The following is a 27,364-nucleotide window of genomic DNA, read 5'->3' as shown; positions in this document are numbered from 1 at the left end:
GTTCTGGTGTCCGTATGGCTGAAAAACTATCGATTTACAGCGCATACACAACGCTGAAAACGCATCTGTACAGTGAGGTTATGACCCTCACCGGTGCCTGCTTTGGAGTAGCAGTTAGCTACCCCTGTTCCTGCTCAAGGAGGCTCTTGCCTCAGCACAAAAGCATGAAACCACACAGCTATACATCAGTCAAATGAAGAGCCCTCTTGTGGGGCATCACATAACTGCACGTAGGGGAGAGAGAGACCAGAGTGTAGTGTGCAGGTCATCACTCCTAGCACCACACTATACATAGAGAGGAAAGCAAGCACTCCATAGCTCTTAACCTGTGAGACAGGTTCTCAATGAAGCATCCCCCAAGCATAAATCGAGCGCCCCCTCTACTGCCCTTGACCTGTAATGCATTTGTGAACAAATAGATGCAAAAAGGAGAAGATTTCCATGGCTGCCAAAACCTGCGTATCGCTGAAAACGCAACAAAACAGCCTTGTAAACACGCATCTGATGCCTTCCAATACTGAAAATGAGCTCCATAGTCTTAGGTAAAGTCATGGGAAGCTCAAAAATGGAGAGAAATGACTGAAAATCACAGTTATCAGCCTCCAAAACTGCTCTAGAAAGTCAGTTACGGGTTCTGTTCTCCCAGACTTGGTTAATTGACCAAAAAGTGCCACTTGGCACTCATGCATGCAATTTCACCGCATTGGACTTCCTGCTTAAAAATCTCTCAACTAGTGCATCAATGGACTTTGCAGCAGAGTACTAAAATGTTCCCCTTGTCATACCGGAGGTAATGACGCGAACACATTTCACGACCCAAAATAGCAGTTCCCTAAATTTTAGGAAATGCTTCCATTGCACTCTCATTGGTCATCTGACCATCTATCCTCATTGGGACCGCATCCAAAAGTACAATGTGGCCCAACTGTCGGATACTTTGTGTTGGTGATCCCACCTTGACTTTATGCCTTTATTGAGTTCACTTCCTAGTATCCACCAACTTGCTAAGTGCGACGGGGGGACCTACATAATCTTGAACTGAGCCTAGACATCCTCTTACTTTACGAATTCCAATGCCGACCAACTTCCCGTCTGCGGGTGAAACTACCGTTCACATTGACCATACAATGTCCGACCATTTGCAACTTCAAAAAGAGGGTCTCGAAAATTAAACAAAAATCATTGGAAAGAAACCAACGACTAAGGTTAGCAGTTGCCACGTCCTCGTGACATACCCCCCTCTTGAAATTGCAAACGTCCTCGATTGCATACCATAAATACATGCCACTGATGATCTTGTGTTGTTAGCACTCTTTTATCATCGCATGTATCCGCAAGAAAGACTGTCAAAACATATGTATAAATGACTTAATGAGACGTTCATACTTTTGTCAAATTGTACACTGTTGTTGCACTGAGTCCATGAGTACATTTGATGTGCTAGCTCTATCATTACCCCTCCTTTGCAGACATTGGGTTTGGGCATACGTAGGCTGTAACCCAAAGGCCCCAAGGTAAAGCTGCAATACATTTGGTGACTCTGACAGTTCATGCTCTTCCATCCACTTTGCATCCATAGATGGATAGTTCTTGAACTTCACCACATAGCATCTTGCAACCTGTCCCTTAACTTTTACATATGCAAAAGGCTCTTGCCTCTGCAAACGGACATAATTCCACAACCCGATGTACCACCCATGACCAAGTAAGCTCAAATTTCAAGATGATTTACCGATGCGTCAAAGAATCCAAGCAATCGCCTCAGAGAATCGGCAAGCAACGTGTCACCTGGCAGACCCACATCACTCCCGCAGAACGTCTAGTGGCCAATCTACCACCGTGAGACCTCTCCCTATCTCATCTTGGTTCATACTTGCAAACCCAAAAAACGCAGCACAAAATCAGCCCTAATTTGATCACTTTTTAGCAAGGTGTACATGCAGAATTTGATTTATGTCCTGTAAAGAGGAAACCTCTTCCATAATGCCCTTCACTTTGTCGGCCATAGTGTAATCCCGCGTTCCTGTACTCTGTGTCTTTACCCTAAACAATCCAGGCTCACTTTTTAAGGAAAAAGTGATTCATGTCCCGGCGATGGAACCATGAAACCAGCCCGTAGGGCGGTAGGCGTTGGCTTTCACCCGAAATTCTTTACTTTAGACACACACACAGAGCACTTTGCCAAGGAGACCTGTAACGGGAATTAACACTTAATCACACACACGGCTCGGAAGCTAAAATGCTCCGAGAAGACGCCGACAACCTATAGGCCCCAAAATTGGCGCCCCTTTCGGTATTTCTTTATTCTTTATGAGGGTAAAATACAAAGAAGAGTCCTGGGAATCCTTTGACTATATCCCACTAGATACCGCCTGTTTGGCCAAATTTCGGCAACATAACAGCCCCTAAACTTGCGCGAAACCAATTCCCCTGCTGGAACTCGCTTCTACTCGCATATACCCTTTGATTCCTGCCCAAAAACAGTAAATTCAGCACGCTGTATTTACTGGTTTTTGCCCTGTTTTCAGCCCCAAACAGTCCTCTAACTGTTCTCTGCCAGTGGGGCACTATTCCCAATGGTTCTGGTGTCCGTATGGCTGAAAGACAGTCAATTTACAGCGAATACACAGCGCTGAAAACGCACCTGTACGGTGAGGTTATGACCCTCACCGGTGCCTGCTTTGGAGTAGCAGTTAGCTACCCCTGCTCCTGCTCAAGGAGGCTCTTGCCTCAGCACAAAAGCATGAAACCACACAGCTATACATCAGTCAAATGAAGAGCCCTCTTGTGGGGCATCACATAACTGTACGTAGGGGAGAGAGAGAGCAGTGTGTAGTGTGCAGGTCATCATTCCTAGCACCACACTATACATAGAGAGGAAAGCAAGCACTCCATAGCTCTTAACCTGTGAGACAGGTTCTCAATGAAGCATCCCCCAAGCATAAATCGAGCGCCCCCTCTACTGCCCTTGACCTGTAATGCATTTGTGAACAAATAGATGCAAAAAGGAGAACATTTCCATGGCTGCCAAAACCTACGTATCGCTGAAAACGCAGCAAAACAGCCTTGTAAACACGCATCTGATGCCTTCCAATGCTGAAAATGAGCTCCATAGTCTTAGGTAAAGTCATGGGAAGCTCAAAAATGGAGAGAAATGGCTGAAAATCATAGTTATCAGCCTCCAAAACTGCTCCAGAAAGTCAGTTTCGGGTTCTGTTCTCCCAGACTTGGTAAATTGACCAAAAAGTGCCACTTGGCACTCATGCATGCAATTCCCCGCATTGGACTTCCTGCTTAAAAATCTCTCAACTAGTGCATCAATCGACTTTGCAGCAGAGTACTAAAATGTTCCCCTTGTCATACCGGAGGTAATGACGCGAACACATTTCACGACCCAAAATAGCAGTTCCCTAAATTTTAGGAAATGCTTCCATTGCACTCTCACTGGTCATCTGACCATCTATCCTCATTGGGACCGCATCCAAAAGTGCAATGTGACCTAACTGTCGGATACTTTCTGTTGGTGATCCCACCTTGACCTTATGCCTTTATTGAGTTCACTTCCTAGTATCCACCAACTTGCTAAGTGCAACGGGGGGACCTACATGATCTTCCTCTGAGCCTAGACATCCTCTTGCTTTACGAATTCCAGTGCCGACCAACTTCCCGTCTGCGGGTGAAACTACCGTTCACGTTGGCCATACAATGTCCGACCATTTGCAACTTCAAAAAGAGGGTCTCGAAAATTAAACAAAAATCATTGGAAAGAAACCAACAACTAAGGTTAGCAGTTGCCATGTCCTCGTGACAAACGAAATCCATGTCCCTGCAAGTTGGACACCTCTATCACCCTCTATGTGTACATAATCTGAAAACTCGTCTACATATATCCCAAAGAGAGTCGGAGATAAGGGACAACCCTGCTTCACCCCAATGGTGGAATGAACCATGTCGGACATGCCCTGAGTAGTGCGTACATGTCCTACCACTCTCCTGTATAAAGCTAGGATCCCCCAGATCAGCTCTGTGGGCACCCCCATGTCCTGCAATCTGCGTATGAGTCTGGTTCGTGGCACTGTATTAAGGCTTTGCGGAAATCCACAAAGCTACAATATATCCTCCTGCCATGGTGTCTACCCTCCTCAATAATGGCTCTGTTAAAATCTGGTCAAGAGTGGAGAAACCACTCCTGAACCTTGTCTGTCCTGTTGCCCGTATGCCCTCTGTCTTTGCCCATCCACTCAGCTCATGCTCAAGAATTAATGCATATAGCCTAGCCAGAGTGTGACCAACCATGATGGTTCGGTAATTCCCGAGAAGCATAGGATCTCCCGACTTGAAGATAGGCACAATAGTGGACATACTCCAAGTCTTAGAGAGAGAGAGAGAGAGAGAGAGAGAGAGAGAGAGAGAGAGACAAGGCCCTTTCGTTGAAATTTACCAAAATACCCCTCTAATTTATGGAAATTCTCAACATACCCCTCAAATTTTAAACATTCTCAAAATACCCCCAATATTTTTTCATAAATTCCCAAACTGCCCTTCAAATTTTCCAAAATACCCCTGTCGTGACATTAAATTTCTCTAAAGCTGAAAAAATTTGTAGCTTTTCATAAGAAGAGTGATTGCCTTCAACACAAGATACTAAAACTAGAATTTGAGTTGGTTATATAGGCTTTGGAGATTAATCCCTCCAATTTTTAGACATAACCGCCTGTTTTTGCGAGGGAATTTATGACAATTTACATGCTAAGCACTCAAAAATTACTCTCAGTTGTCATTGGTCAAAAAGGAATAAAGATTACAAAATCTTGAACAATCCGTTGGCTCTACCTTGCTGGACATGTACGCCAAATGTGGTACTCCATTAAGCACAAAAAGTGCTTGAGGAGCTTCCTGTCCTGGATGTCGAGAAGAGAGAGAGAGAGAGAGAGAGAGAGAGAGAGAGAGCCCTGGGTTGTTTCCTGTTGCGGTGGGGACTCGCAAGAGTGCATTGATCGCAAGATATGTCCAACAGCGGGGTCAGGAAGCTTTGGGCTATTTTGAGCAGATGGAGAATGAGGGCATCTCTCCAAATTCAATGATGTACACTAGCACCCGCTGATATGGGCAAAAGGATATATTGGTAGTCATGCATAATTGAAGGAGAATGCCGTGCTTGGCACTGCCTTGGTCGACATGTATGCCAAATGTGGTGCACTTCATAAAGCACAAAAAGTGCTGGAGGAGCTTGCTATGCAAGATTTTCTCTCTTGGAATACACTTATTGTGGGATATGGAAGACAGCAAATGAGCTCTCTCTCTCTCTCTCTCTCTCTCTCTCTCTCTCTCTCTCTCTCTCTCTCTCTCTCTCTCTCTCTCTCAAATGGGCTTATGTAGATAGTGTTGGCATGCGTGAGCACTGCCGGATGCCTTACCATTGTACCATTGGTCATGATCAGGAAGCTCTGCGCTGTTTTTAGTAAATGCAAAGAGAGAGCACCTCTCCAAATGAAAATCGCAATGATATGGTTAGTCAAGGGTTTGATGAAAGAAAACGTTGTGCTTGGCTCTGCCTTGCTGGACATGTATGCCAAATGTGGTGCACTCCATTAAGCATAAAAAGTTCTTGAGGAGTTTCCTGTCCGGGATGTCGAAGAGAGAGAGAGAGAGATGATGATGATATATTTACGTCCTCGGGGGGCCAGAATGACCCATGGGACCCAAAATCTCATATATGAGACTCCCCCCTTCTCATGTGAAGGAGGGGGCGTGTCATGATTGTGTGGTGATCTTGTTTGTGAGTGTGGTGTGATGTTCTAGCACTTTGGCAAGATAGATGCCTAGTGCTACTGGAGAGGGATGTGTTATTGAGAGAAGCTCCTCAAATGTAGTACATCCTTGAATAAGTTGAGGAAAGTCGACCCCAATGTGCGCATATGCTGGACATTCAAGGGTTACATGTGCCTCGTTTTCCAATGAATTCAAGTTGCATTGAGTGCATCTCCTCATGTTTGCATCAATATTCAGCCATCCTCCCGTTTCACTTTTGAGCATGTGTGATCTTGTCTGCATCAAGGTGATGGCCTGTCTCGCACGGTAGGACATGGGTGTCCTGATATGTATTTGGGTTTCCCCGGTTTTGTATTCTTCCCAGTATCGTGGGTTTATGTGCTTGCAATAGTATTCAAACTTGGACCTGTGCATTGCATTCTTCCATTTGCTATGAAGGGCCTCAAGTAATTGTAGGAGAGAGAGAGAGAGAGAGAGAGAGAGAGAGAGAGAGAGAGGTCTGGGCTGTTTTCGGTTGCGATGGGTACTCGCAAGAGTGCATTGATTGCAAGATATGTCCAACAGCAGGGTCATGAAGCTTTGGGCTATTTTGAGCAGATGAAGAGTGAGGGCATCTCTCCAAATGCAATGATGTACACTCGCACCTGCTGATATGGGCAAAAGATGATATTGGTAGTCATGCATAAATGAAGGAAATTGCCATACTTGGCACTGTCTCGGTCGACATGTATGCCAAATGTGGTGCACTTCATAAAGCACAAAAAGTTCTTGAGGAGCTTGCTATGCGAGATTTCTTCTCTTGAAATACACTGATTGTGGGATATGGAAGACAGCAAATGAGCTCTCTCTCTCTCTCTCTCTCTCTCTCTCTCTCTCTCTCTCTCTCTCTCTCTCTCTCTCTCTCTCTCTCGCAAAGCGAGGGTCTCTCTATAGATGCAATCACATTTGCTTGCATCTTCAAGGCAAACATGGCAAGGCGAAGGGCTGCGACGAGACGTCTATAGCTCGAGCTCTATAATGGGAGAAAGGGAAGGTAAGGGTCATGGTCACGAAGCTCCATGCTGTTTTCAGTAGCTATAGAGAGAGGGCATCTCTCCAAATGCAATCGCGTATACTTGCACCTTGAAGGCATGTGACATTACACAACATGCTGATATGGGCAAAAGAATACACGATGATATTGTTAGACTGGGTTGTTGAAAGAAAATGTCGCGCTTGGCACTGCCTTGGTCGACATGCATCCCAAATGTGGTGCACTTCATAAAGCACAAAAAGTGTGCGAGGAGCTTCCTATCCGGGATGTTGTCTCTTGGAATGCACTGATTGTGGGATATGTCCAACTTGGGCAGGGCTAAGAAGCTTTGTGTTGTTTTTCGGTAGATGCCAAGCGAGGGTGTCTCTTCAGATGCAATCACATTCGCTTGCATCTTGAAGGCAAACATGGCAAGGTAGAGGGGGGGATCTACAGTGAGACCTCTGTAGCTTGGGCTCCAAGGCATGGCACGACAACGAGGCAGACAAATGCTAAGAAGAAGGATTTGTACCAAGGCAATAGGATACATGTTGATATTTGTGATAGTGGGTTGCTTGAAAAGGACACACTATCTATACTATCTATAGGCTAGGAGGAATTCCGGTCCCTCCCTCGACCACATCACAAGTAGCTTGCATCTTGAAGGCAAACATGGCAAGGTAGAGGGGGAGATCTGCAGTGAGACATCTGTAGCTTGGGCTCCCAAGGCATGGCACGACAACCAGGCAGACAAATGCTAAGAAGAAGGATTTGTACCAAGGCAATAGGATACATGCTGATATTTGTGATAGTGAGTTGCTTGAAAAGGACACACTATCTATACTATATATAGGCATGAAGGAATTCCGGCCCCTCCCCCGACTACATCGCAGGCAGCTTGATCCGGCTGTGTTTCCTGTAGCCCCGGTGACATAGACAGATAGCGCACGCGAGCACACGCGCGCACACACAGGCCGCTGAAGGCGGCCGGCCATACTGTTATTTTTAGCCTTCTTTTTGGAAAGATGTGATGACTATGTCAAATCATTTTCCAAATTCAAACATGCCTTTGCATAGAGATGAAACAAAATGTTCTCAGGTAGAGGCAAGCCTCTCTCTCTCTCTCTCTCTCTCTCTCTCTCTCTCTCTCTCTCTCTCTCTCTCTCTCTCTCTCTCTCTCTCTCTCTCTCTCTCTCTCTCTCTCTCTAGTCGGACATTGTCTCCTATGTTCCCATTTTGCTCAGTCCACACCAGCCGGATGAATCTCCTTCAGACATGTGTCCCGGGGAGGGGGCCAGAATCCTTCCCCTATTATAGTAGTATAGATGCCTCCAAAAGGCCATTATTATCTATGAGACCAAAAGTAGAGAGAGAGAGAGAGAGAGAGAGAGAGAGAATACTTTTCTTGATTTGCTTTATGAAATTTGTGAGGAGGAAGGGGCTTGAGGGTAAGAGGGGCCTTGCCGCCATCGAAGGCGGCGCCGTTTTACTAGTCACTTAAAATATTCACAACTTTAAAATCACAATTCAGTTTGGTCGACACGGCCCAGCGAAGTTCCGTGCCCAGAGAGATTAGCCCCAAAGACTCACGCCCCTTTCGGTATTTCTTTTATATTAATCTTTGAGCATAGTACAACTCCCGCACGGTCCTCCGCTCTCATACTCTACGTCCAAATGCTCTACAAAGTGCAACCCTTAGGGCTCTTTTATTCTTACATAGGGTTGCCAAAAGCAGAGCCCCAAAAGCAGTTAAACTCAAAAGCAATTGGTTCTTAAAGCAATGATCCCAAAAGCAACATGTTCCAAAAAGCAATTGTTCCCAAAATCTACCATCAAAAAAGCACCAACGCAATTTGCGAAAATCCGTACAGGCTGCCACATCAACACTGTCAGCTCAAATCTCGGAAATCCGTACTGTCCTACCATGTCAACAGTCGGTGCAAAAGCAAGGGAGTTCATACAGTCTGCCATGTCAACGTCCGTATAGTTTGCCTGCGTGTGTGTGTCCAGGCAGGACTACCACGTCATCAATTTGTGACAACCCCTCTTTCGAACACATTGAGTTGGGGCATACGTAGATTGTAACCCAAAGGCCTCAAGATAAAGCTGCAATACATTTGGTGACTCCAAAAGTTTTCACTCTTCCATCCACTTTGCATCCCTAAGTAGATAGTTCTTGAACTTCACCAAATAGCATCTTGCAACATGTCCCTTAACTTTTCTTTAGTTTGGACTATGCTCCAGAAGACTCGGCTGAATCTTCAGCTTTCTCTTCTCTTTCAAATTCCTAGGAAGCTTCAAGAGCCGCTCTTGCAAAGGACCCCTTTGCTGGCCTTTTCTTTGATGTACCCCCTTTCACATTGCCCTGAAACCCACTGTCTTCTCTCTTCAACAAGGTATGACCAGTGTTGGCAACTTCCATAAGGTGAGTGAGGGTAGCCACTCTGTTCTTTGTATAGTAATCTCGAAGACCTTTAGGCAGTCTGCAACAATACTTTTCTGCTATGTCAGTGGCACAAACCTGTAGGAGGTTACTAAGAGCAACGCTTTACAAAACCTTCGATTGTACTCCTGTAGGCTCTTGCAAGTAGCCGCAGTGAGTTGGTGCCAATCCGTCATGACATCGACTTCAAATTCATTTAACAGCCACGCAGATGCAAACATTTTCTTGAAGTATACCCATGTAGCGGGTGCCTGTCCTTGCATTAACAGCGTCGTCCACCATGTAAGCGCATTGCCTTTCAAGAAAGTGGCAGCTTTCCTAACCGTGGAGGCCTCTATAAAATTCCCTCCTGCATAAGCTATATCAAACTGCTGGAGGAAAGTAAGAGCCTTTGCCTTATCCTTAAAGCCGCTGAAAATTTCAAACTTCACAGCTGCACCACTTTCCTTGTTTGGCTTCGGCTTTTCCAGTGCTCCCAAATTGTCATAAGGAAGCGTCTGCAACATGGGCACTGTAATAGGGATCATCGGCGCCCCTTGGCCATTGACATTGTGCGTCACCGGTGCCATATGTGGCTGCTGGTCGGAAAAACCACCTATGCCAAAATTGCCCTGTGGCACCCCAAACTGGCCCGGATTGCACTGAAACCCTTGCTGCATGCCAATATTTCCATACATGGGGTTTGGCATCATGCCTTGCACACATTGTTCCTCGCATATATTGTTGGTTTCCAAGCGCATAACCAGCCATGTTCTGAAAAATTGATCCACCCTCGAAATACCCGGATGCACCGTGGGTGGTGGAAAAACCTGACGCATAGCCTGCAAATTGGTTCCCTGTCCATTTAAACCAACATTTGGACTCCGAAAGGTGGCTGGCTGAACTGGTATAGCCTGTGGAACTAGCATCCCAACCACCTATTCGTGGAAAAAAGGAATTTGCCTTGGAGCCCCAACCGACTCCGCAGCATGTGAGTGCTCCCTGTCCTGCTGGGAAGTATAAGGGACCTCGGCTTGAGCCTCAACAGGCTCGCTAAGTTGCCTTGCCTGCTGTGACAATTGTGGCCCTTGCAAAAATTCCATAAACCTGGGGTTTTGCACCAATCGTGTGACCCACATTCAAAGCAACAACCAAACTGTGTCCTGAACGCATCATCTTCGAGTTGCCCAGTCATAAACCCTTGACCTGGTGGAGCATTCACATCAACAAAAAGGTACAGACAAGGGTGGTCGTGAACTGTCCCTAGCCTCGAACACTTGAGGAATAGCATGTCCGTCCTATGAAGAGAAACCCTCTTCCACGGCGTCATTTGTCTTGTCAACCCTAGTGTAATTCCAAATTCTTGTGTTGTGTCTTCGTCGCAAACCAACCAAGGCTCACTCTTTAGGGAAAAAGTGATTCTATCCCGGCAACAGAACCATGAAATTGTCTTCGCCACAAACCAACCAAGGCTCACTCTTTAAGGAAAAAAAGATTTTGTCCCGGCAACGGAACCATGAAACCGACCCGTAGAGCGGTAGACTTTAGCTTTCACCCGATTCTTTACTTCAAAAACTTTACGACACAGAGAAACCTCACGTATAAGCCTGTGACTGGAATTCAACACTTCAAAACAAAACACGGCCTGGCACCTTGAGCGCTCCAAAGCAGACGACACCCTGTTGGCCCCAAAGATTGGCGCCATTTTCGGTATTCTTATTACACTTGAGAAAAACCTATAAACTTCTACAAGCTGACCCACTTTTATCGGGCTGAAATCCCTACTCTAACCCGACTTCGGTAGCATAACCACATTAGAAGTCTCCACAAACAAAATCCCAAGTAAACAGTGACTTTCCATAACGATACAAAACTCTCACCAGGGTGTCCAAACCTGCCCATGGCTGTAATTGCACGTTTTGGCCCCAATTTCGCCAACATAACGACACTAAAATCCTTGTGGGTCAAAAGTACACGTCAAGGACACTTTCCCTTGTGGTATGGAAGCTTTCTAGTGAGCTGCAGGTCAATTTCAGCATGCTGTAATTCCCTATTTTGTCAATGTCAAGTGCCCAAAGCCCTGTTTTAAGCATCCCACGGCTTTCCCATGGCTCCCCTGGCAATTTCCTGCAATTTAGGTGCGAACCCTAAACCTGCATAAAAACACAGCAGGCTGTAATTTTCTGTTTTGGATTGTTTTGGGCGGAGCAAACACGTCTACGCGTGTCTCAGACGCTCCCACACGCAATGGGACAGTTCCCTTGTATATCGGACGAGTTTTCACGCGAGGAAAATCTCAGTTTTCACATTCCTTCGCGATAGAATTATGCGTACCTGAAGGAGATTAGCAATTAGCTAATCTGGTTCCTATATAGAAGGCTCTTGCCTTGGCAAATGCACATAAAACCCCCAGAACTGTACATGGTCATCCGAGAAGCCCAACCAGAGGGGCATTACCATATGTGCAAAGGGAAGAGAGAGATGCGCGAGAGCAAATCATCGCACTACATGAGACAAGGGAGAAGGCAAGCTTTCCATTAAAGCTGTGAAACTCGCACCCACTACTCACCCACACTCTGTAAAGCACAATGAACCAAAAATCAGCCTCTACCCTCAACTTTGGGCTCCCCCTCTTGGATAAGGCTTCTGGAAGCTATGTGGTGGCCTGCATGCAGCTCCCTGACTGCCATGTGTTCATTTCACTCCCTTTGGTTTAATTTCCTAGTACCCACCAGCTTATAAAGTGTAGAGAGGGGCCTAAATGACTTTGAATTGAGCCTAGCCAACCTTTTACTGCTCGTATTTTAGTGCCGACTGGCCCGACCATCTCATGGCGACCTGCCCTTCCCGACTGCAGGTGAAACTCTCGACCGTGGACCGTTTCACACTGGCCACACAATGTCCGACCATTTGTGACTTCAAAAAGCAAAAATCAAATAAAAAATCAAGGAAAAGAAACCAGCAACTATGACAAATACGGCGAGGCTAAGGGCTGATCTAGAGGCGCTTGTTTTTGGGCAGAAAAACGCTGATCTTTGATGGCTGAATACGCTAATTCTTTGCGGCCAAAAACGTTGGCCTTGCTATGGAGAGAAACATTCGAGAGCTTGTTGTCACTGGACAATATGCTCTATATGTCTCTTCTGCTTCTATTGGGTGCCTCGTGCCGTGCTTATATAGATGCTAATTGCTGGGTCGAGGAGTGCTAGAGGAGCCCCACGATTGTGGAACAAATAAAAATGTCACTTAGTAAATAAATGACATAAGAGGTTGTTCACATGCAATTGGGACATTGGGTTCCTGTGGTGGAAAATGCTCATGCTGAGTACTAGGTACTGATGCTAGTGATCATGGGTTGTGCAATCAGAGGGTATGCACGGTCTGCGTACAGGCTCACAAGGGTGCCAGAACACTTCCTAGGCTACCTAAACCCTAGAAGTAGGAATAGCTTGTCCACATGCACATAGGGTTAGGTGTGCACATGACAATAACTCTTAACACCCTCTCTGCAACTCATAGTGGACATGTAGGAAGACCAAGTCGATGAAGAAGCTACCATGGACACCCCAGAAAATTACGTTCAAACATTCCTAGACAATGAACTTTGAAACACATCTTGTCCATAATCCGGCCAGCAATGATGGATTGTCTACAGCACATCCATAGTGACATATATGTCGCGTTAGTTCCTTGCCAGATGCATGTGCCTTGAACTCCGACCCATAGGTTCAAACGCTGATAACTTGAACATGTGTCCAAATCATTTGTAGGGAGCTTTGTTTGCCCCTCTCAACCGCTCATAAGCCTCCCTGGCTGAAGGTAGTTGCGCCAACGGCCATCTAACTAGAAATCTAGCGTAGTGGCCATTGTGTGGTCGCCACCACGTCTGCCATGCCGATCTCCTTTGTCGAATCTTTATCACCAGTATCTCTGTCAAGCAAGCTTGCCTTTGCCTTTGTCCTCTTGTGAGTTCCTGCTTTTGCCTTTGGCTTCGCATTCCCGAGCCAAACAAAGCGTCTTCTCCCATTTATAACAACCGCTCTCGAACCTCGTGGTCGGACCTTGTAGATACAGAGGCAGCTAACTGAGCACTCGCCCTACCATCCTTGTCAAGCTTGCCTTTGCCTCTGTCCTCTAGCGAACTGGTGCATTTGCGTTTGGCTTCACACTCCGGAGCCAAACAAATCTTCTGTTTTCCCGTCTCCGAAACCCTTGGAAACTATGATTTCAAGGGAGGGGTATGTTATCAAAATTTTATTTGGATGTATTTTAGGCTTTACCATTGCCCCTCTTGAAGTAGTACCAGTCCTTGTCAGCACTCTGTCATTTTCACAAAAATGACAATATGCCCTTTGGGGACAATCCTGGGGAGGATGCCCTGCAGAGTGACACAGTGTGCACAATACCTGAGTACTGGAATCCAACAAAGCTCGTAGCTCCTCCATATCTTTTTGGAGTTTGGAGCCGCTAGCCATAGAGCTCCATCCCCCTCTATGTTACAGCACACCACACTACCCTCTTTCAATCATTGTATACTCAAGTGGACCATACCTTTCAGTTCCAGTTTCAGCTTTAGCTTTACTTTAGTTTAGTTTTATCATATGTTTTCCTTTTTTGAGATGACATAGTAAACATCATAGTTGTACATTGTTTGTCTAAGAGAACAAATTCGACCTCTACAAGACATAAATAAAGTCTTTCTTTCTGTCTGCCTTTCTTTCTTTCTCTCTATGATCTTAGGAAACCCTTTTGTCTATAAAAAATTAGAGTTCATACCATGTAAAATTCAAAACGCTCTTGAAGGTTCACTGCAGCTAAGCATCTCTGCAAGTACAACAATCAAACAAGACAGAAAAACCAGGTGAGAGACCAATAGCAGAAGAGTGGTATGGAACTTGTGGTATTTCTTCACCTTACCGCTTTGACCGATGAGAGGATTGTATCCTGACCTGGACTCAGCACATTTGCAGGCATGCGTACTCTATAGAAGCCATCCTCCTCCACTAATGTCTACAGCAACCAAATTATCATTAATCTTCCAAAAATCAGCGACTCTTAACCATAACAAAATACTTTTGACCACCAACATTGAAAAGCAAAATTAGACCACAAAGGCTAACAGGAAGTGCACATTTAAGCTGAGCCTATGCCCCAAGGATCCCAAAACCATGCACTGACCTGAAAAGCTTCTTCCTCCTTGGTTGTGAAGGCATTCCTTGTCAATCGAAGTTTTGTGAGAGTCTGCAAAATATATCAAATGCTAAATGAACTTAAATAGTGGCAATCATGATACAATGACAAGCACAAATCATGTTATGGTTAGGAAACTACTAAAGGCAAGAGAAAAGTAAGGAGTGACGTCTGCCGCTGTTTTAAGATCTTCCGTTTAAAAGCTCTGAAAAATTACGTAAAGATGTAAATCCATGTTAACTTCAAGGTCTGCAGAGAACAGTAGAACCAAATAACATAAAGTTGCTAGCCGATACTAACTTTTAACAGGTCCAGTTCATGCAAACGAAATTGATCCAGGTACAGATACAGAGCATGACTGACATAGAAACATAATACCAAAAGGATATCTGACTACATTGTAGGACATCTACACAGGTGTTGCACCATAGGATATGGAATCCAATTAAATTTGAATTCAGTAAAGACCACAGAAAAACATAAATGAGAAATATATCCTGGCAAAGAATAAAGATAGTAAACAAAGAAGGCAAGATAAATCCAGACCCTAATCAAATTGACAGAGCAACATCAATGGAAGCTTTGTAAAGATCAATCTTGGGCAAAAGACTGCAATAAAGTATGGATCCGGTCTATAACCTGAAAAGCTTCATTTGTACCTCCATGAAGTCAGAAAGGTTTGAACTTTGAGCTTCGAACAATAAGGAACAATACACAAGCACATACACACAATCAAGAGGGGCATGCTGGCAATAATGCCTGGATAGAAGGGAATGACAATGCCGAAAGGTTTATCAAGGTGTCTCAAGTGCAAGGATCCTCCCAAGCGTCTTCACCTCATACATAATGCACAGGAACTCCCATAGTACATACCTCATGTGCAGTACCACAAGACTGAACAATCAGTAAAAAAGTAGTGCTTAATTGGAGATCAAGAGGCTATAGGGAGCCTCAGGAAGAGAGGGCGATGGGAAGAGTTGTTGCAGAAGAGGCTCTGACTCCAAAGAGCACACGTGGGTTCAAAACGCTGGTGGCAACGAGACTCGTCCACGTGGTCTCCAAGCAAGGGTGATCGTAGATCTGAGAGGAGCAGATGCTCTGATACCATGTCAGGGTGTGCAGTGGAAGACGAGAGGAGAGAGACAAGGGAACATGTTACATGAGGTGGAAAGAGAGAGGAAACGAGAAACAAATGCAAAAGGCTGGCAAGCCCAGTGACTCCAGATGGCAAACTCTAAAATGAAAAATATGTTAGGGCTTTACATTCACCTTCCAGGTGCTTTCACTCTTGCTTACAGCTTTTCTCACATGCACTAAGGCCCTTGGTTGTGGGTTGGCTCACGGAGACGCAATCTTGTTACTCTGCATAGGAGAAGGAACTGCTGGCAGTCATCCATGCTCTGAAAATTTGGCATCATTATCTCTATGGTGCTCGCTTCGTGGTTTGGACTGACCGCCATTCATTGAAATATCTCTACAATCAGCCTGACCTTTGTGGTCGCAAGGCAAGGTGGGCCAAACTCATGGGGGAGTTTGATTTTAAGATACGATAGCATAAGGGCGCTACCAATGCTCCAATGTACAAAACGCAAGTCAATAGGCTGCTCTCCACCCAAAAATGCAGCTGTGAGGGGCTGACAATGCAGCTTTAATGCAAACTTTAGTGTGCTCGTACACTCCCGGCAAGTACCAATACTGCAAAAGGTCCAACAAGGGTAAAGCTCTGTGTGCACAGCTGACAGGGGGCTGAAAATAGAGAAAAATCAGTACCAAGATGCCTGCAAAACAGTGCCACAAAAGAGATCTCACCGGTCGCAGCAACAAATGCCACACCAGATCAGGGCAGATCCGGCAAGAACATGGCATAGCTGTAGCACTACTAACCCCCCCCCAAAAAAAATAAAAAAACGCAGACAAGGCTCCTGAAAATGTAACTGATGCAAAAGCAATGCAGCAAACAGAAAATGCCAGTAGAACTAGGTGGTAATCTATGATGAAAAGGCCTCAGCAGGCCAACACTGGGCTTAGATGTATAGGTCGCTTTGGGCTCGGATGTACAGATTGCGTAGATTTTAAGCAAGGGCGGAGGTGGCAGCCAAATTCTTTGCAACAAAGCATAACAATTGTAAGGCGCCCATCTGTTATGCAGAAAACGCTAGGAGATTTGAAGGAATGGTGATGCAGCTGGTGTGCCTAGGGCAAGCCTTATTTTTGGATTGGCACACTCAGTAGTAGTACTTCCTGTGTTGTGTGCTCTTGAGCTTCTTTTGATTTTTATTATTGAGATGTTTTTTTTTTTCCGAGAAAAAGATCCTTCTATTAGTTAATGAAAACTGCCCATAGGGCTACATCCACCTCTGCTAGAGAGGGCTACAACAAGCATGATGGGGAGACTCTCCCAATGAAAAAACAGCATATATACAATGGGGCTAAATCAAGAGATGGGAGGAGGGAAGAGCCACACAGGTGGACAGTAGTGCCATCTGAGCACCCCCTAGACCATGGTGTAGAAAGGCCCAGGGCGCCAGAGTCGAAGGAAAGCCTCGCGGCGCTCCCGCATGCGGTCGGAGCTGCCCTGTAGTCCCTCAAGCTGTCCTCTGAGAGTATGGATCAGCTCTAGCCAAAAGTCACGAACAGTCTCTGCAGGTGGCACAGGGCGAGCCTCAAAGATGCGGAAACAACGGGCCCGCCAGATGAACCAGAGAGCTAGGCCGCTGATGAGCTCCCATCACTCCTCTCTCTCACTGCACCACTCCTGTGGAGTAAGGTCTGTAGCAGGCTGGAGTGTAGGTCGCCCCCCCTGTATCACTATCATCCTGCTGGTGGAAGATAGCTCAAACTGTAGTGCCGGGCCCGTGAGGGTGGACAAGCCGCTGCCCCCCAAGTGTACTGTCGAGCCGTGGAGAGGGCAGGCATCAGCCGAAGAACTCGTAGCCACACCTGCTGGGCCAAGGGACAGTCCCAAAGACAGTGTCGCTGACTCTCCACCAACTGGTCACAGGCTGTACATGCGGCCAAGAGACCACTATGCACAAGCCAGCTCCCTACTGCTGTGGCTCTGTGTGCAACCAACCACTGGAACAAAGTGACGCGCCTCGACTGTCTGGAGTCCCACAGCCTCTGCCAAAAAGCTGCCAAGAACTCAACTGTGAGACCCTCCTCCTGGCAATGCCGTGCTGCAGCGGGGCGGGCCTCTCTCTGCGCTGCAAGTATATGATGTCCAAGCCGAACAATGTACTGAAAGAAAGGGACTCCTGGGCGGTCTGCAGAAGAGAAGGGGTCCCTCCAAAGCCACTCACCAGGATCCCTCTGTACTCGTGCCAGTGGACAGCACTCCCAAGCCCATAGCCTCCAGTTTCCTGTCTCGAGAGCTGCTGGGTCAGGGTCTATGACGCAAGTCCTCCCACAGATGCCCACAACTCGGATCCTCTGGAAACGGCACTCTGCTACCTGCGGGGCCTCTACTGTAACTCGCTGTAATCGTCCCCCACCCTGAAGCTCGAAGAACAGGGCTGGGACAGTCTCTGAACAAGCCCTGACTGAGATGAGAACCTCCAGTCGTGTGAAGGCTCCCATCCATCGGGGTGCTACTGGCTCGAGAGGCGTGAGCCACTCAACTAGAACTGACTCTGAGATGTCCTGACACATGCTCTGAACCCCTCTCATGCCCTGTAGCTGGACACCCTACACCTCCTCTGACAAACCTGTGAACTCTAGCCAGTCACCTAGAGAGCGCGCTGGACCTGCTGCCATGGGACCCCAAGAAACATAAGGCCTACTCCCAACCAAGTGGCCTCTCTGAGTGCTAACCATGGGGTTCCAGACGAGGGGCTGTCGTAGGCGCTCCTGTGCATGTCCGCTGTCTCTGCTCTAGGCCACGCCGTAAGAGCTCCCAAGAGCGAAGTAAACTCACAGCGAATTGGTCCTCCAGTCTCCTGCTCAAACCAACTCGGCACAACTCTGTAAAGATCCATCTGGTCGAAGGTTGCCAAGGGCCTCCTGACTGAGGCACCCTGGCACGAAGCCTCTGCAGCAAGAACTCTTTCCAGGGCTCCTCGCCTGGAAGAAGTCCTCTGGCGACGAACTTCCCAAGAAGGGCTCTGCTCTGCTGTGCTGGATCAATGATCCCAAGCCCTCCCTGAGAACAAGGGAGTGTGATGACCGACCAAGCCACCTTGGCTCGGGCGACCTGAGTGTCACAACCTGACCAAAGGAAGTTCCTGATCAGCCTCTCTACCTGGCTGATACAAGAACTCAAGAAGATCCAGCAAGAAGTGATGTACCACATAGTTGCCAACAACACCTGGTTGGCAACTACTACTCTACCAGCCAGCGAAAGTCGTGCTGAGCTCCAGTGTAACAGCTTTCTCCTGATGGACAGGAGAAGAGGAACAATCTGCTGCTCGGGGGACAAATCCAAACCAACCTGACAACCCAAGTATCGAACTGCAGTCCCTAGAGGAATCCACCTGAAACCCTCTCCTGGCATCCACTCTGGCACAGGAGCACTGCCAACCGAGAAAGCACTCTAGTTGATCAGTGCGCCCGATGCACAGCAGAAGGTCTCTAGAGCTTGCCCACACCTGTGTAAATTGGCCTCCTGGCCCTCTAAGTACAAGGCTGAGTCGTCGGCAAACTCAGCGTCCAGAAGCTCATCTCCCCGTATAGGGAGTGCTAAGCCCCTCAAACCAACCTGCTCTGACACCAAAAATTTGCTCATCGCCTCCGCATAGAACAGAAAGAGAAAGGGGGCAAGAGGACAACCCTGTCTGACCGATCGTGTGAGAATGAAGCGCTCACCTCTACCTCCTGCCAAAAGCACCTGACTGTGAGCCTGTCTGTACAAAGCTGACACCCCTCTGATCCAAGCATCTGAAAAGCCCATCCTGCGAAGCGTGCCCTCTAGAAAGTCCCAGTCAACTTTGTCGTATGCCTTCTCAAAATCGAGAAGAAGAATCACAAGGTCCTCCCCACGGAGACGTGCCAGGGCAGAAGCCTCCCAGAAAGTGAAGATGTTGTCGTCAAGGATACTGCGCTCCTTGACAAAACCTGTCTGAGTCCCATGTATAAGGCTCTCCAAAAGTGGCTGAATCCTCAAACTCAGAGGCTTGGCAAGAATTTTGTAGGCTGAGTTGAGGATGGTGATGGGGCGCCACTGTCGAATCTCATCCAAGGAGCCACCCTCCTTTGGAATGAGGTAAATCAGGCCCTCACTCATGCTATCCGGCATCACTCCTGTATGTAGAATGTACTGAAAGGCACTACAAAGATCTGGGCCAAGCAAGTCCCAGTACTCCAAGAAGAAGCTGGAAGTCAGCCCATCCTCACCTGGACAGCTACCACGAGGAAGGGCCCTAAGAGCCGTGTGCAGCTCCTCAAGCTGAAGGGGTATCTCCAGCCTCTGGCGCATCTCCTCAGTCACAAGACAAGGCATCTGCGCCCAAACCTGCTCCCTGCATGCATCCAGTCTCTCTGACTGGGGCTCAGCCGACAGTAGCTCACGGTAAAAGTCAGTAGCAATTGCACGCATATCCTCAGGCTCACAAGCAACTGACCCATCGGGTCTCCTCAGTTGATTGACCTTGGCATGCGAGTGCCGAGGTCCTACTGTCTCAAAAAAAGCACCTGTCACTCTGTCACCTACCTGAGTCCACTGAGATGCCTGTCGGTGAAAGGCAAACTCATGGCGCCTCTCCTCTGTGCAAGCAAGCTCCTGTCGCGCCTGCTGTAACTGCTCCTCCAACCATGGACTGTCTGGATGCTGCTCCTGCATCCTCTGTAGTGAAGCAATGCCTCGTCTGAGACGCTGCTCCACCTCTCTCGCTGTAGCCCGTCGAGCCAAAGAATCCTGGAGAAAAAAGTGGCTAAGCTGAGCTAGGCCTAAGGCCACTCTGTCTGCCAGTAGAGCCTGGCTGTCCATGCCCTCTGTCCAAAGAGCCTCTACCCTCTCTCTCAGTGCTGTGTCCAACAAGACCCGCTCTGGGATGCGAAGCATCGTGCTCCCACTCCTCTGCCTGTCTGCCACTGTGAGGATCACCGGTGCATGGTCCGAGAAGGATGTCCCTGCCAGGATGCCCACTGATCCCCCCAAGTCACTGAAGTGGTCACTAGTGTAGAAGCAATCTATCCACGATAGATTCACTCCTCCCACTCTGCAGTCTGATCTAGAGAAGGCAAGACTCTCTGGAGGCCTCACAAAGCCAGAATGCTGCCATGTATCCGAGACCCTCAAAGTCATACACAACCTCTCCCAAGCTGCTAACTCGACTCCATGCACAGTAGCATGGCTGCCTCCGATCCTGTCAGAGGGGTCCTCCAACATGTTGAAGTCCCCTCCTACACACCAATGGCCATTATGTGGCAAAGACTCAACAATCTGTGGCCAAAACTTTGCACGAGCACTCGCCACATTGGGCACATAGATGTTCAGGAAGCCCACAAGGCCACCCTGAACCTGCACAGTAATCCATTGAGCCCTGCCTGGCACAATAATCCCTTTGCCCACAATGGCCTGCTGCAATGAGTCCGCAATAGTCATACATACCCCACCCTAGATGCCTCCAGGTCCAAAAGCAGCTGACCAAAAGGTATCATAACGTCCACGCAAAATCTGACCACATCGCCGAATGCGGCTCTCAGACAAATGGTGCTCCTGAAGCATAAGGAGATCAATCTCTCCTCCCACAAGGCAACGCTGAAGCTCCTGACGCAATCGGCCCCGCTGTCGCTGAAACTGGGACCCACATAATCCCTGCACGTTCCACGGGGCGATCCTCATGGGGAGCGAGAGAGAACAGATGCTGCCGCCGCAGCAAGACAGGCTATCTTCGAGGCAGGCTTGGATGGGGAGTATTCCGCATCCGAGCGTCCTCTAGATAGGCGAGCCTGTAGTGAGTGCCTGGCCCAAGCCCAAGCAGAGCGAGCCGTGCGTAAAGCAACCTCCTCTGTCCAGGAGTCCTCATGTATGTATACATAGCAAGGCAAACACTGTGTATCAGCAAAAAAGTACACCACAATGTGCCTACATCCTGCTGAGTCTGGGGGTGTCACCGCAAACTTGGCCAGTGGCCACAAAGTCTGCAGCAAATCTGTAACTCCAAGTTCTCCCATGTGGTGAGAGAACTCGAGAACCTGTGTATGCAACCATCCCACCACTAAGTCGAGTGACCACTCTGTCTCGGTCCTACCACAGAGGGGAAAGGAGAAACCAACTGCTGAGTCCAAGGCCTCTATCCCCCTAGCGGCGAGGAACAGAGCGTGGACCCTGAAGCAGGCTGCCTCATGGTCTGCTGCGGAATCGCCGAGAAAGCGAGTGAATCCGTAATCGAAGAAGTCCCAGCAGCGTCGGAGGTCAATGCTCGTCAGACCACGAGGGATAGCTGCAAGGGAAGATGTCTGAATCTGCAAAGGGGGCCGCAAGAAGGGCTGGCCCTCTCTCGCTAGGCGACTCGTGGCAAAAGCGCTGCCAAGAGATCTCCTAGCCGCCGGCGAGGGACCAGTCTCCTGAGTCGACTGTGGTACTGAAGCAGGAGGAGGGGGAGAAGGAGCTAGGGGGGGGGGGGGGGCGGAGGAGAAGAGAAGCGGGGCGGGGCGACAGAGACAAGGGGGTGAGGTGAGGAGTGGGCGGGAGCAAAGGGCGAGGGAGGGGATGAGGAGGAAGAGGGGAAATCTGAAGGTGGGGGGGCTGGCGAGGGTGAAGCGGAAGAGGAGGCTGGCGTAGGGGGCTCCTCCTGCTCAAGAGGACCAAAGCGGTTCCCCGTGGGAACCCACTGCTGCTGAGTAGGCACCTGAGGGCCACTCTGAGTGCCAAGCTGTCGCTGTGGCCCCTGGCGTCGACGGCCACGGGCCTGCTGCCACCCCTCCTCCGCTGGAGCCCCAGGCTCGGAGGGTGGCTCAGAATCTGTGCGCTGTCGCTGGCTGAGGCCCAGCCTTGGCAGGCTGGGGCTAAGGCTGAGGTGCAGGTCGAGGCCTCCTCCGTGGACAGGCCTTCGCTAGGTGGCCCATCTGTCTGCAACTGAAGCACTGGTTCGGGAGACCCGAGTACTCCACACTCTGCCTAAACCAACCCCCACTCACCCGAGGCAGATGGATGACCTTCGGGAGCGTGTGGGTATCTCTGACCAAAACTCGAACTGAAGGGATGCCGGCCGCCTTGGCAGCTACTGCTGCTGCCGTACGAGGTGTCTCCAGAACAGTCCTGATGGCGGAGCCAATCCTGGAGAGCAGTGGAAGGTACTCCCTCCGTAAACCCGGAAAGCAGACTGAGATGGGGATGTCTGCCTCCTCTACTTGCACATCCGAAGTCGGGTCAAAACCGTGTCGCCACTGTCGAAAGTGGGCGCGTGATGCTCGGATAGCCAGTGGACTCATAGCTATGACCTTGGAGGCCATCTTGGAAGTCTCGAACTCGATCTGGTAGTACCCCCGTCCGAGGATCTGGACATCCAAAATCTTGCCCACTTCTGCGAGAAGGCGGGCCTGGAGAAGGTCTCGCAGCTCTCCTCTGCTAGGACGGGTGCCGAGAACCTTGCAGATGACAGAAGTCGCCTGCAAGCGCTCTACCTCTGCGGCAAGGCTCGCTTGCTCTGTCGGCGAAAGAGCAAGTCGAATGGTGGGCTCAGCGGGGTCGGGCGAGGGGGCTTCAGGCGAGTCCCTCTGTGGCGGAGCTGGAGCCTCCATCTGTGTCTACTGCTGAGTCGAAGAAGCGGACGGAGAAGAACAATCTGCAGTCGAGAACGCCGAACACTTGTCCGAAGAAAAGGTGTTGCAGAGCCAGGCGCAGAAAACCCTTCGGAGATAATGCGGACAAAAAAAGGGGGGGGATGGAGGGAAGGAAAAGGAGGCGAGCAGGGGTACAGAAGGCTGCGGGGGGGGGGGGGGGGGGGGGGGGGGGCGGGAGAAAACAGCCAAGGAGTGGGGGGGGGCAGCGGGAGGGCTAGGGGGGGAGGGCGGCGGGTGGCAAGGGGCAGGAGGAGGCGGGCTGGGCAGGGTGGGGGAAACAACGCGAAGGCGGGAGGAGGGAGGGGGTGCAGCACGACATTGAGGGGGGGGGGGGGGGGGCAGCGCGGGGGTGGCTGAGGGCAACGCGAGGGTTAGAAGGAGAAGGGGGGTGAGGGGGAGCGATGGCGCAAGCGGAGGGGGGGGGGGGGGGGGGGAGCGTGCAGCAGCAGCGAGCTCTCTCAGGGATCGGCTTCCATCGAAACAAACTCATTATTGAGATGTTTAAGGAGGTTAAGAATTAATCAAAATTCGACAAGGAAAATGAGGGTAGAATTAGGAAACAGAAAGGAAATCACATCCCAGTTTTCTGTGGGGTTTGTAGAATTTGAGTTAGGGGGCTATACTACTTCCAGTTGTCACAAATTGATGACGTAGCATGACCACCCGGACACCCCCTAGCACCTAGCAGATGAAAAATAACTTTATAAGTTGTTCCAACTTATGGGTCCCTTTTCGACAAGACCCACGGGACACGAGTTACTAAAATAACTCTAATTGCGTGGCTGGCTGACGTGGACAGTTGTACGGACGTCAAAAATGCGTTGATTGTTGACGTGGCATACGGCATTAAAGAAACCACCTGCCTTGCAGGTGTAAAAAACTGAAGATGAACTTGATGATGTGATAGAACGACGAGTCACCAAATATTGAGGACCACAAAGCCCGATCAGGATTTAGATCAGATTATTGCGACCCTGGTTACTTGGGTCATCAGTCTTCTTTTGTAACTGTACGAAAGCCAAAGAAGCAAATACGTTTGGAGGGTGTTTCCAGTTCATCCTCATCCTCTTCTGACAGTTCAGACAGCTCCTCTGATTCGAGTGATGAGGACCGAAAGAGCAAGAAACGAAGAAAGATTCAGAGACACGATAAGCACAAGAAGAAGGCCAAGAAGAGCAGATCCCACCGAAGATCTCGAAAATCTTCTTGACAGTTCTGAGTAGGATTCATCCTCTTCTGAGAGCTCGGACTCTGATAGCCAGATGTTTTATTCTAAGAGGAAGCACTTCTATCGAGCCAATCAGTACGACTTTCCTTGAGGATAAGAGCAAGAAGACCAAAGAATTCAAGGAGGGTGGACAAGCACTAAAATTTGATACCTTTTCAGGTTCTCAAGATGCTCACAAGGCCCTCGCTTTTATTCAACAATTTGACATACATTTTTCTGAGGGTGCTATTCAGAGCACTCCAAGATCAGGAGGGCAGCATCTTATTTGGAAGGAAATACACGGACATGGTGGTCCACTCTTCTATACGAAAAGAAGCACCGACAACGTGGCTAAAGTTCAAGCGACTTTTTCGTTCCTCTTGGCTCACTCAGGTGTACAAACGTGATGTGATTACCGCTTGGAACCATCTTCGGATGACCAAGGGAGCTACTTTGGACATTTATTACGAGAGATTTTGGGATGCTTTTCTACCTGCCTCTTCTTTTGAAAAGATCATCTTTAAGCAGCAAATCAAGTGATTTGGTTGTGGACTTCCCAAAGAGATACGAGATTATTGCTTACTACAGAAGGTCAAGTCCATACAACAATTGATGGAACATGCTAAGCAAGGCTTTGCTATGCATTCAGGAATCTGACTTCCAACTGATCAACTTTTGACAACAAGGAAGGACAAAATTCGACAAATGATAACAGAAGAAAAGCGAAGTTTCAAATAGAAATCCGAGTACCTCAAAACAAGAAAGTGCTTTGACTGTGGAGAAAAAGCACATATTTCCGCACAGAGCCCCAAAAAGGCACCCAGTGGACAATCAGAAGATAGGCCAAAGAGTTCCAGGCAGCCAAAGAACGCGGAAAAAAAAGGAAAGACGAATGCAGGACTGATACAAGATTGTGTGTGACCGACCCGGATCAAATGGATGAAAGCACTGAGCTTTGCAGCGCATGGGGCAAAGTACGAGATCAAGAAGCCCTAATCTTCTTCGACGGAGGAGCCAAGGCCAACTTTATTTCACCCGAATTGGCGGCTCGACTTGGAATTACGCCCAAGCAAATGGAGCCACAGGCAGAGGCTGTTCGAAGAATATTTGGTTATGCCTTTGGCCCTACAAATGCTCCAACGACAATTCAACCGAATCATGGATAGGATTTTCAGAGAGTACCGATCAATTGTGGGCACTTTCTTTGACGACATCATCCTCTTCTCCAAGAATGAAGCAGAACACAAACACCAACTGTTGCAAATCTTCCACGCACTGTGGAAGCATAAATTGGTTAAAAATGAGAAAAAGAGCGAATTTTTCTTGCCTAAGATACACTTCTTGGGACACATCGTGTAAGGTGCAACGGAAGTGAATGTTGAACTTTGCTCAAGATGAGTGCTCCGAACTGTGCTCAAGGGTTCCTTTTACTTATGGAAGGGAGAGCCTTCCATTCCTTTAGTGAGAGAGTGCAATGGACACAAACAAAGTGAATGGACACTATGGATGAAGGTGCTGAAACTGAGAGATAGAGAGAGAAGAATACGACACCAGAGATGTCAAACCCTCCTTCAAGGGCCCCACTCTCTATGGCAAGAGCGGTCTACTTATGATTGCACAAATCTCTACAATGCTTGGACTTGCCGACGATGTCGACGACTATGAGGACGACGACGAGACGGGCTCAAATCTGAAAATGCTAAGGGCTGAAATCTGTAAATCTTTATTTGTTGAATTCTGACTCTTTGTCGGTGATGATGTCAATGGCGACGATGCGACGACGACGTGCTCAAAACGCAGATGCTGAAATCTGTGTTTTCCGGGCTGAATCTGCAAACTATGCTGGATCTGACCGTGCGGCGAGGATCTGCTGCGGGAAGGTGAGATCTGCGAGGTTTGGGGGTTCTACTGCAGGTACTGAATGCTGAAAACTGAAAACGCTGGTGCTATTGTGGATTCCGTCGCGAAGGAACTGCAAAACGCTAGGTCGCCTGCTGCTCCAAAAATGCTAGGGCTGAATTCTACTGCTGGGGGAAAATCCACTAACGCTAGGGCTGATCTGCTGTCATGAAGTGATTCTGCTGTGTCTGCCAATGCCGAAGCTCCTCTGCAATGCAAAACCGCCAAGGCTGATCTGTCCTTGCAAAAACGCTAGCTTGATGCTAAGTTGCAAAAACGCTAGGCCATGCTGTTGGGGGTCCTGTTGAGAAGGTGTCTGTTGAGCGTGGGCTACTGCTGCCTCTTCTGCCAGAAAGTGCTAGCGCTAGGTTTGCTTATATACAAACTTAGCAAAATTGCCCTACCTACTTTCCAACAAAAGTCACTTAAAAATAATAAGTGAAAAATGTCAAAAATAGGAAAAATAGGTCTATGCATTGTAAAAATGCTCCTGATGGGTTTTGATGAAAATCTGATGATCATGCTGTGTGCAATCGGAGGATGTGCATCTAATCTAAGTGACTGGTCCTGCACGGTCTGTGAACAGACTCACAAAAGTGCCAGAACACTTTCTATTCTAGACTGACTTGACTGAACTAAACCCTGGTCATGATGTAGCTTGTCCACGGACACATAGGGTTGGATGTGTCACGTGACATCCCCTCCTTTTCAAAGTGAGGTACGGGTACCGAACTGTATGGCGTCGAGGGGGATCGCCAACAAAGTCCGGAATCCGGGAAAGGACTCTTCGCCGGCCCATTCTGATGTGTGGGTCGTGCGGTACTTAAACTTCATAAAGGTCTGCAATGCTTGCTTCTTTGGGCCGCGCTGAAAGCGACACAAAATCATATGAGTCTCCTTCAATGCTTCAACTTTGTCTATGGACGTAGGTCCATCTTCTTCTAGAATCTCCGAGGCTGAAAATTCATGAAACCACTTCCAACGCAAAAACATGAACATACCCATTCCATGTCAAGTGACTGGAAAAAATCTAATCATCCTAAAAGACTATGTATGCAATGCAGATGAAACAAGAGATGGAGTGCCAAACCGTTCATCAAACACATGCAAACACTGAGATCGAATCTTTTCTTTCTGATCT

General features: G+C 48.3%; 1 protein-coding gene across 1 annotated transcript in view; it reads right to left on the bottom strand.

The window, feature by feature from the left end:
* The window catches only part of LOC147456694 (ER membrane protein complex subunit-like protein), a 121,448-nt gene that overhangs the window by 76,410 nt on the left and 17,674 nt on the right, over window positions 1-27,364 (bottom strand). Inside the window, exons 2-4 of the mRNA XM_086515137.1 lie at window positions 14,385-14,447; window positions 14,124-14,216; window positions 13,983-14,030 (exon numbers count right to left, since the gene is read on the bottom strand). Coding sequence (XP_086371263.1) covers window positions 13,983-14,030; window positions 14,124-14,216; window positions 14,385-14,447 — 204 coding nt within the window. The remainder of the gene's footprint in view (window positions 1-13,982; window positions 14,031-14,123; window positions 14,217-14,384; window positions 14,448-27,364) is intronic.

Source organism: Adiantum capillus-veneris, chromosome 6 (genome assembly GCF_014529385.1).
Source record: "Adiantum capillus-veneris isolate H3 chromosome 6, ASM1452938v2, whole genome shotgun sequence".
In the NCBI taxonomy this organism is placed as follows: domain Eukaryota; kingdom Viridiplantae; phylum Streptophyta; class Polypodiopsida; order Polypodiales; family Pteridaceae; genus Adiantum; species Adiantum capillus-veneris.
This window is presented reverse-complemented; position numbering and strand designations above follow the sequence as displayed.